General features: G+C 42.0%; 2 protein-coding genes across 2 annotated transcripts; both read right to left on the reverse strand.

Moving 5' to 3' along the window:
* Positions 1-3,750: 3,750 nt before the first annotated feature.
* On the reverse strand, positions 3,751-7,158 carry LOC310780668 (2-epi-5-epi-valiolone synthase-like; the record flags this gene model as incomplete). The annotated part of the gene is given in 6 exon segments (XM_083641184.1): positions 3,751-3,836; positions 4,041-4,293; positions 4,539-4,748; positions 4,750-4,776; positions 5,405-6,029; positions 7,013-7,158. Coding segments are annotated over 6 exon segments (1,347 nt in total).
* A 2,158-nt stretch (positions 7,159-9,316) lies between these two features.
* LOC310780669 (myoD family inhibitor domain-containing protein 2-like) lies at positions 9,317-10,374 on the reverse strand (the record flags this gene model as incomplete). The annotated part of the gene is made up of 2 exons (XM_083641185.1): positions 9,317-9,585; positions 10,170-10,374. 2 exons carry the CDS (start codon positions 10,372-10,374, stop codon positions 9,317-9,319), a joined length of 474 nt encoding a protein of 157 aa, XP_083497311.1.
* Positions 10,375-11,503: the final 1,129 nt, after the last annotated feature.

An 11,503-nucleotide genomic window follows, 5' to 3' on the forward strand; every position in this document is an offset into this window, starting at 1 on the left:
ACAATGAGTTGCAAAATAGACATTTTTATATTTAAAAAAAAATATGCATTTATCTTGGGGTAGAGGCTAGATTGTGTTTATTTCTTTTGATTCCAAAGAATCTAGGGAAGCTATAAATCATGGTCAGAAATAGATATTTTGTGGTGCGATAAACACTGCTTTTTAAATCACTAGCAATAATAGAAGAGAGAGATCATGAATCTATTTATTACTATAGTGCTTTACACTCCTCGTGTCTTAGATTAAACTTGAACGTGCCAATGCCTTAATTAAGATGTGTATGCATCACTGTTGTATTTGCCATGCACATATTTTTGCTATTTAGCTGAGTCTCTGTCAGGCAGTCAATTTCCACTTGAAATTGCTCCATTGACAAATACTGATCATTTTTGTAGATTTGATCTTATTTATGTATCCATGTAGACATTACTTTAGGTACACATTCCCGTTACCAAGTTTATTAAAAAATAACCCAAATTTAATAAAAATTAAAACTAGGCATTAAAAAGGAAACAAACGAAGTGCGTGAAATAAATAAATCTCAACTGAAACTAAGCTTACAAATGATTCAAATACAATAAGAAACAATAACATACAAAAACCAACAATAATGTCCAGTTTTAGTCTTTTGATGTGTGCTATAATGAGAGAAATAGCACAACAATCTTCTGAGAATGGAGGAGTCAAGTCAACTATCACTACATTGAACCATACCATACCCATCCAAAGCAAATGTATCTAGCAGACAGTGCGTGCGTCAGATACGAACACATTCCTCACTGCCACAACCAGTGGAAAACATTTAAATAAATGCAAACTAAAGAAACGTCTAAAAAGAATCACATCTGAAACATAATAGTAATTGTAAAGGTTATCTCTCTCTCTCTCTCTCTCACACACACACACACATACACACATACACACATATTATATATTGTACATAAAGAAACTGATGTCAAACTCAATCTCTCAAACTTTATAGATCTGAAAATTATGATATGATTCTATAAGTATTTGTGTGATTAACACATGCAGGTTGAATGGATCCAGTTTTCTTGTCTGTAGTCTACCGTCTTTAGTTTTAGTCTCAGTTGCCTCTTTTGGCTAAAGGAGAACGCAGTGCAAAGCATGTTTGGTCAGACAGACTGGTAACACTGGTAGCACTTCAACTGTTTCAGCACATAACGTATATTGTAATACTTCAGAAATGTGTTGCAGAGAAATACTTGTTTTTAATATTGTCCATCCATTTCCTAAATTATTATATTTTGTTACACCTTTGTGTCACATGACTGTCAATCCATTTTGCATTCAGGATGTTTTTGTTTTTCCATTATGTGAACATTTATATTGCCAAGGAATATAAGGAGACTGCTATGGGATTTTGTATGAAATGCACGACATTGTCAAAACACTGGAATGATATCCATAAATTGAAAAGTGGTTTGTTCACCTTTTTTTTCTAAGCATACTGTATACTAACTATTGTATTTGGTTTTTCAAATGCATACAGACTATTGTATCATTGATTGTAGTTTCTTTAAGAGGTACGGTTGTTGTATATTTGGACAGTCCTAACAATTGTAGCACATTGCGTAAATATGACTTTGTTAATAATCACTACCTGCCATACATTGAGAGCCCTGTTACAGCTCAAGTCTCCATTCTGTGGAACTATGCAATGGTTACAGTTGTGCCTGTAGAGCAGTATCATGTCTTTCTCACGGGGACAGTTGACCATTTTAGCTGGTGATCTCCTGACAGTGTCATAATAGTGATTAGTCTAAACTAGCTAAGTGATTTTCTGTTCATTGATTGAAGTGCCTTACAGTCGTTTCTTTTACCACGGTGATGTTAGAGGAGTCGTAGAGACACTGATACAGTAAGTCGTTATTTGTTGTTCTTCCTGGTGTTTGGTGCTTCGTGGAGCGACTGTAGAGCTGCAGGGTCCCTAGGGCCAGCAGTAGGAATGGGTCTTTGACAGTAACACAACGGGCCTCTCAGACACATGTGGGATTTAACACTGGACTGTAAGAACGGCTCCGTCGCAGCCATGTATTTTGTTTAGGTTGTTTTTCATCTTTCATCAAGGTCAAAATTATACATTGATCGAAGGCAACGATCCCAATGTTTCACTGAATGTTCAGCTTCTTTTTTAGACTGTTTTTGTGTGTGTGCGTGTGCCGGAATGTAATTCACAGTGTTGACCGTCAAAATGAAGTTGAAGTTTAAATTACGCAAAGACGCAAGTAGCAATGTTACGAACAGTTTAGCCGATGCACCTGTTAACTGGTGTTTTTCTGCTTTAAGTCATTAAAAAAAAAGAACTTAAGAATAATGGCAATCAGACCACAAGCAAAGCACAAACTGGTCATGTCCAGCCTCAGTGGACTGCAGAATGACCCATCCGGTCTGACTGATCCCAGGCCGCTGCCCGGTAACTGAACCCAAATCAGCTGGTTAGGGTTAGGGTTATTTTCCCGATGGATTCATCTCCTAGACCCGGAACTGGGAGTGGTTAGAATGGACATCACCATTAAATATGGTGGTGGCACTTAACCCATTGATACCTGATGCAGCATTTGCGTGTATGTCCCTCATTTGTGTGCATATCCCTTTAAGACCGCGAACCGCGTTAACGTGGTTCACGGTCTTAAAGGGATATGCACACAAATGAGGGACATACACGCAAATGCTGCATCAGGTATCAATGGGTTAAAGCTATTATCATATATTGTTGATTGGCCATGCTGAATTATGGGGATACCACTAAATACAGAACCATGTTGGTTCAATTTACATCTATGTTCTCATTCCTATGGCTCATATTAGACACTTTCTCTGCTGATGTTGCTACCGTTCGTATAATTACAATTTATATGAGAGATTAATGTAGCAATTAGTTATGCACTGGTTTCGAATTGGTGAACTTACTCATTGGTACTCAATGTGGAGATTATCTTATGAGAAATATTAAAAGTTTTATTTATTTGAATGTTCATATAGTTTGCTCTGTTCTCTCTCTGTTTTTTTCTCTGAAAGTATGTAATGCAAGCACACAATGTTGTAACAACACAATGTAAGTACCAAGTGTACAACTGAGAAAATGTACTAAAAGCAGTTTCAGTTCTCTTGAATCATGCTTAATTGTGGGTAACCATTTTGCTACTGGTCAAAAAAAGAATACATGAATACAACTTCAACATGCATGAGTAAGTTGGTAAAAAAAAAAAGTATGGAAACATTTGTTAAAAATATAATTAAATTATTTTGAGCTTGTGTAATGTATCTCATATTATAGCATAGCACCTTTGCTCAATGAGACAATTTCAGCGAAGAAGCAAAACCGTGTGAATCAGCACATTGCTTAGCAAGACATATTGTCAGGTGCTGGAACCTTTTAGTACATTTTCCCCACACGTGTACCCCATTGGTACATTATGTATCAGAGAAGCTATCATGCAGTACTTATGTTACTTCTGTTGAATATTACTCTGTAATTACAATACTTTTCCATGGGTCAGTTCACAAGTCAATACACTGGAATAACAACATTGTATAAAGAGTAACTGAATATTGCAGCAGTTTTCTGTACAACTATCAACATTCAACACAAACCAACTCCCAAATTAATTAATTAATTACAGGCTACAAAAGGTTGGACTCCACTGAAGCCATTGTTCTTGGCTCATATGTTCATATAGTCATAGATAAATAAAATTAAAGTGGCACATGCAATGGTTGATGTTTTCATTTGTTTCCAGAAGAAGAAAGCTCAGCAGTCCATTTGCAGTAAGCTTGGCAGAGGATATCCTCACTCATGTCATGGAAGATTTCTATAAAAATCAATGACAAAAGATACCCTATTACATGACAGAGAAAATGTGATTTACTTGTATTTATTTACTACACTCAAAACAACGATTATGTTAAAGTCGCCCCTCTTTAATAAGACTTGTACAGTAAGTGTGAGTAAACTTTAAAGCATAGAAAAGGTTGATAACAAACACAGGTGTTGTGGTCCATTCTCATTATAGTACCTGCAGATCCCAGTCCTGTGGGGAGAGGCATCCTCAGAGAGCCAGCAGAGTGCTTGAGCCGCTGCCTCAGAGCCTGCTGCACCAGGGCCAGGCTGCAGGCCTGGTGCCACACAGGCAGCCCCAGGCCCAGCATGCACTGCATGATGCGGGCCGTCTCCTCTGCTGTCAGCAGCGCCCTCTGCTGGGCCACATACACCATGAGGGACATGTCGATGTTCACCGCCTCCCCGTGGAGCAACGCAGGCAACACTCTCTGTCAGGGTGTGAAGAAGACAGACGGGTTAGGAATACACTATAGATCAACTCAAATACACTAGTTAAAAATGTGTCTTTTAAACTACATTAATATGTTTAAAATAGTCCCCCTTTCCAGTTTTGTGCTCATTTTTAGTTTACAGAATTTATAGGCTTGTTGTGGAGACCTTCTGTGACCTGGTATCTCAATAGAATTATTACAGATAGCTATATACAAATAAAACGTAAGCTGCGCTTCTTGACCATTTCTAATTCAGGGCTGATCAGGTGACCAAAATCCACCAGCCTGTCCAGGTCATCCTCCCACAGGTTGGGAGCCAGCTCCTCCAGCATGGTTTCTATGGCGATGCGGGTGGATGCTGTGGCGCTGTCCTCCTCGTGTTCAGAGCTGCTCTCACACGACTGCAGCTTGGACCGGAGCAGGGCCTCGCCCTCGGCCTCCAGCAGCTCAAAACAGACCGCGGTGCTTCATCAGAGCCATCTGATGGACAGACAGGGGGGGGGTGGTGATCGACACGGTTAGCTGGAGACAAAACGCTACGGAAAGTGAATTAGAATGTCCCTTACCAAAAAGACTGGGATGTGATGATCACTCGCATGCATAAGAGGTTCTGTGCTGTTATGGGTGCCGGAGGCTTTCTGGTAGCTACATGCATGCATCACAATCTGCCCCTAGTTTGGGCTAGTTGGCTAGTAGAAAGCAGTAGGGGGCGGGGCTTTGCAGTTAGGCTCGACCACTCACAGCTTGCACCACGGGAGGTCCAAAGGAGGATTGGCTGTGCACAATATAATGTATATATACATGTATGACCTGGTTAGGACAGAGATAATGCATGTCCATTCAGTAATGTTCTGCGATTTTGTCCCAGGGTCCCCCATCTGATCAGATCTTCTGCTTTAGATGTTTTATTACAGAAGGTTTATGAAACCCATGACCAAAATAGTCGTACATTCTGTTTGTGTTCCTACTTATAGATATAATTATAAAAAATAATCCCCTTCCCCTGGATTCCCTGGTGAGGTCCCCTGACCCCTCACCCCACTTTTGAGAACCGCTGGTATACAGTACAAGCCCTCTATGTCCATGCAGTGATGATGATGAGCGGCACCTTCAACATCTCTGCCATCCCATTCGAGATGTGGCGACGAGGGAGGGTTTGGATGAAGGAGCGGTCTAAGAACGTAGCCACTGGTGGCACGTAACTCCCCAGTTTGTTTTTGCCCCCGGCAAAGTTGACCCCCGTTTTTGCCCCCACGCTGGCATCGACGTAGGCCAGCAGAGTGGTCGGCACCCGAATGTACGGAGTCCTCCGGCGATAGAGAGACGCCGCCAGGCCCACCACATCCAGACAGACCCCTCCGCCGATGGCTATGATAGGCTCAGAGCGCCGGTCGATACCAAAGCTGTGAACCTCCTGCAGGATCCTGGTCACGAGCTCCATACACTTGTTCTCCTCGGTGGTGGGCAGAGGGAGAATCTTGTGCACAACCTTTCTGGCCTCAAAGTATTGGGTCACTTGGGAGCCGTACAGCTGGTTGACGGTCTCGTCGATGACAACAAAACGCTTAACAGGCATGGAGGTACGTATCGTGGTGGCTTCATCTCCTAAGTGACCCCATAGCAGTGTGTCATTTCTGGCATCCAGTATGTTCTTGCACTGAATAACTCTATAGGTGAATACGATGGGACTGACCACTGTCCAGCAGAGTCCATGGTCTGACTTGCTCTCATAGCTGTGTGGATAATTCACAATAAAGCAATAGAAAGAAAACATAGAATTAATATATACTGTATACAGTATGCCAGGGATACAGGATACTTGCTTTGCCCGGGGGCCACTTTCGTGAAACGATAGGCCAGGGGCCAGTTAATAAATATACAATATGCATTTTTCTGTAGCGGATTGTAGGTTTTTGGGGTGTCAGCCGGAGTTTACTCTGACAATGTTGTGCACACCGGATAGTTAGTTAGGTTAAGTTAGTTAGGTTAAGTACATACATACTGTAAGTGCCTGGGTAGCTAGCAGACGGCGATATTTGACAATTTAGCTGGAGCTCAGTCAAACTTTATTTCACATTAGTTTTGATTTCACAATGAAAACTAACATGAAATTATTAGAAAATGGTCGGGGGGGGGGGGGGGGGCACTCTGCACCCTGTCGCGGGCCGCATCTGCCCCGTTGAGTATCACTGCTGTAGGCTATATACCCCATCTTAAAGATGGATGCAGTGTGGTTAGAGATGGACAGACAGAAACAACTGCTAACATGCTGTCACATACTGTAGCTCACTGTAAGCAACGGCATGTCCAGGAATGACCTCAGTGTCAGAAATAGAAAGGTATTTCAGCTCTCCTTATCTAAAGAGCATAACTAGTGAACTTATAACCCCATTCATGTCAACAGATTACAAATGAAAACATGTTTTAAATAATAAAGAGGGCAAATTATAGGCATGACATTCGGTGGATGAATGATCTAATTTGTGTTAGGTTAAATTCATAAAAAAAAAATACATTATATTTCCAGGGAACATATAAAGCCATTTGTACGACCAAGTTGTATGACTTAATATTACATATTGTAGAATAATCTCTCTAAAGATTAGAAACTTATATTTTTCAGAAACTGAATTACAAAATACATTATTTTTTATGCATCGTTTTTATGCAAAGCTTGTAATTGTCAGTCTCTCTCTCCATGTGTTGTCCTACTTACATTTTAGCAGCTGATGACCTTCCCTCTGCCTGCTGACAGTGCTGATTTTGTCTGATCCATGTTCCGTTCACTTGGACCAGATTGAACTCTGTTTGTCGCTGGCTTGAGTTGTTAGAAAGCAGGCCCTCAGAACATTCGTCTCCCATGTCTTCAGCCTACTCTCTCACTCTCTACTCACTCTCTCACTCTTTATGGAGTGAAGCAACAACAACACAAAACTGTCAGTGAACTTGCCCGTGACCGTGGCTCAACAGGTGCAACGTGATGGAGTTGAAATGGGAGAGTGTAGTCAACAGCTTTCAGAGATATGGATTACGATTCATTTAAAATTAAGAGTTAACTGTATTCCAATTAGCCAAATATAGAAGCCTTCTCAATATTATCATCACTGATAGACTCTCAAAGATGATCCAAATGATCTGAAAAGCCTTACTGTTGCATTGTGAACAATCCAGAAATGATTAATTGATTTCTGACAGAAGAATAGTTTGGTGCTAAGCTGAACATCTTTACACACTGTGTACACACGGTATACAAAAGGTAATGCCAACAAAATAAGCTGCCACATTGTAGCCTGTTATGTTCTGTATGTGGACTATTGGTTTGAAGTCACCTAGTTGTTTCAGCACATCCTCTTCTATCATCCTTCTCTCTGCCCCACGTCCTCTCGTCCATCCTGGCAGGACTGCATGGAGACATTTGGGTACTTTGCATTGTGGGCCCAGTTTGTCCATCCTTTGAGCAAGTGGTCAATGTTTGTCTGGTAGTGTGACATCATCAGTGATGTCCTAGGCATTGTGACATCATCAGTGACAGTGGGGTCATCAGTGATCCGAAGTTGAGCAATTGTGGGCTGCGCATGCCAATAGCGCGGGCGAGGCCACGCAGCCCCCCCCCCAAAGAAAATATAATAAAAATTATATCGCAGATTATTCCACCACAAATACTTCTACAGTCACACAAACTGACGTCATGTCACTGCTAAAACTACACAAACTGACGTCATGTCACTGCTAAACTGCTGCCTGCACTGCAGGCTCAGAATCGCCCTTCCCCCACTCTGGGAAAAAGCTCAGAGCAGGTAGAAGTTGGCGCTGTCGCGCAGGGGGTGGGGTGGTATGGATTAGGGACCATGGTGAAAGTGCTGCAGCCAGGCCCGTAGCCAGATTTTGAGGAATACTGAGGTTGTTTTAGCGTGGCGCGGGGGGTCCAGGGGGGGCTGTGCTGTTCTGCATACAGGTCACATGGCAGAAAACTGCTCAATTAAATATAATGGCCCATCTACACAAACATCACTTACAGGGTAGTTACTTACCCATTCACTTCAATAGAACTGTCCCCAAAGTCTAGCCCCAATCTAGCCTCAATGCAAAATCTGAATGTTGTGAGTTATCTTTCTTCCTTCTATAGCACACAGAGAGGAAGCAAATTGTTGCATTTCTGATCAAAACTGTCACATTAAAACATCAATGACAGATGAATAGATCTGGGGGCCGGGGCTTTTTGGGGGGGGGGGGGGGGGGGGGGGGTACCGAGGCCATGACCTCGGTGTCCTCAATGGTAGCTACGGGCCTGGCTGCAGCCCAGAAAGCCAGAATTAGAAAAATTATTTCACTATTAAAGACTTAAGACGTTGTTGTGCTTATTTTTTATTATCATGAAAAAGTATTTGTAAAAAAAAAAATTTTTTTACCCTCTCTGGCGCCCCTAACGGCTCAAGCGCCCTTAGCATTTGCCTAGTTCGCCTAATGGACGGCACGCCACTGACGTCCATCTTTTGTTTTGTTGTTTGCCGTTTTATTTTCTGATTCGTTGTGTCTAATTGTCAAGTTAACAAGCTATTTCCGCTGTTGTTTCCTGTCTAGGGCGCGCTCTAGGCTGGAAGCGGAGGCCAGGCTCTTTCTCGCCGAGAAGAGCCTGGTGACGCGAGGTTACCCTAGTAACAACAAACACTAGGAGGCTGCTATGCCTCTGCACCTAGTCCATTTCTGGCATATAGACTAATATAGGCAGTTTTTCTTTTAGAATAACAAGTAACTTCACCACTACAGAACATAATGTGACAATCAACAGAAGGCTGAAATAAAGAAACCCTTTGTAGCGTATGCGATTTTATTTGCATGACTTAATACAGAACAGATGAGACGCAATTGAATGAAGTTGTCTTGAGTCTTATTGAGTGCCATGATGCAGTTTTGTTTTGTTTTGAAGAATTGTGGTGTTTGGGGACAAGAAGACCGGCCATTTGGATTTGACAGCAAAGTACGCGTCAGGGACGAAGAGGGAGCCGCGCGACGGCAGATCTCAGCGATAGCAGATCTCGGACACCTCCATGGCCAGCTCCAGGAGCTCTGCTGTGTCCTGGCAGGAGCCTAAGCAGCTGCCACAGTCCAGCTCCAGGCTGCTGCAGCTGCAGCAGCCGCGGCCCTGCTGCTCCTTCTCGCTGGACGCCTTGGCGTATTTGTACGACGGGAAGCAGCGGCTCACTGCCCTCTCGCACGTGTCCGGCACGATGACGAGCAGCTCGTGGAAACGACAGTGCAGACAGGCCAGCAGAATAGATGCACAGTCGTCTGGCGTTACAGTGACATAAACGACATCAGAAAGAGGGAAGACATGGAAATCAATTCACATGTTTGGCCAAAGACACAAATGTGGCATTTAATGAAATAGCAACAGGACATCTAGAAATGTCATAGACCACAAATTAAATCAACGTCATCGTCATCATCATCACTACATTTGTCAAATTTGTTTTCAATATCAATGCTACGGTGTCAGGGCTTCCCAATTCAATCAATGTTATGTAAACCTTATGCAGTGGTCCTCAAAGTGGGGTCCGGGGACCCCTACGGGTCCTTGAGGGGGTTCCCCAGCAAAAAGGGGAGAGATTTATTTTCACTATCATTCCAAGTAACACAATGACACAATGTATGACTATTTTGATCATGGGTTTCATACACTTTCTGTAATAAAACATTTAAAAGCAAAAGTCTTGCCAGATGGGCGGGGGGGGGACCCTGGGACAAAATCGTATTAAATGGGGGTCCGTGGTCTAATTTGTGTCAGTTTAGGGGTCCTTGAGGTGAAAGCGTTTGAGAACCACTGCTTATTATAGCATTAACTGTTTTCCTGAAGAGGAGTCGGACGACAATACCTCCAGAGTCGGGCTGATACGAAGCATCAGAGGAAAAGTGGCTGCTGCTGTTCTGATACTTGTCAGAACACAAGGAGAAACTGGATCCACCCCATTCACTGCCCCCCAGGGCATCCTGGGAGCCGGGCTCGGTATCCAGCTTGTCTGGTTCCTGCTCTGAAATGGGGCTCAGCCTGCGCACACTGACCACCACCGACCTGCCCATCACTTTCGATGGTTGGCCTCCTGGCGTAGCGATGGATCCTTTCAGGATAATACCAGCAATACAGAGAAGATAGAAGATCAACAGTACATCTAAAGTACATTTTCTCACTTCCATATCATTTGATAGTTTTCATTGATCTATAGACCTGCCGTCATGGGAACGTGTGTCATGTGGATAGAGTTTTGTTATAGTCATTAATTTGATTGGCTTTTTACATCTTATTGATGTTAGAAGAATCCAATGTTGTCTCAACACCCAGTCCAGCCTGCATATGACAAGTTACTCAATGAAAGCCTCGCCAAGGCAGATTCACTTTTAAATTATTCAACGGGCCATTAACTTGCAATACGTCAGGGAGGTGAGACTCATAAAGTGCACAATAGAGGAAGCTGGCTCCATATAAATTCAATGAGGAGAGGTTATTGATTTGCAAGTTGTTTTTTTGGGATCTAGTTTATATAATGTACTGTATTCTATCTAGACTATAAGGCATGATGATCAGTCCATAAGCACACATGCTGCAATCCCAACTTCCCTACTTTTAGGATATTAGTAACAATGTAACACTTTTATTGTTTCAGTAACAATGGTAACAATGTAACACTTTTAGGATATCAGTAACAATGTAATACTTTTAGGGTTTCAGTAACAATGGTAACAATGTAACACTTTTAGGATATCAGTAACAATGTAATACTTTTAGGTTATCAGTAACAATGTAACACTTTTAGGGTTTCAGTAACAATGTAATACTTTTAGGATATCAGTAACAATGTAATACTTTTAGGTTATCAGTAACAATGTAACACTTTTAGGATATCAGTAACAATGTAACACTTTTAGGGTTTCAGTAACAATGTAACACTTTTAGCTTATCAGTAACAATGTAACACTTTTAGGTTATCAGTAACAATGTAACACTTTTAGGATATCAGTAACAATGTAACACTTTTAGGGTTTCAGTAACAATGTAACACTTTTAGGGTTTCAGTAACAATGTAACACTTTTAGCTTATCAGTAACAATGTAACACTTAATCTAATAAGCCTAATCGTACATGCTGGCAGTGGAGTGAATGGGGGAAAACATACCCTCAGCCACAGGATTCTGTGAGGTTTCAAGCTTGAAA

Source organism: Poromitra crassiceps, assembly GCF_964638095.1.
Source record: "Poromitra crassiceps genome assembly, chromosome: 8".
Lineage (NCBI taxonomy): Eukaryota > Metazoa > Chordata > Actinopteri > Beryciformes > Melamphaidae > Poromitra > Poromitra crassiceps.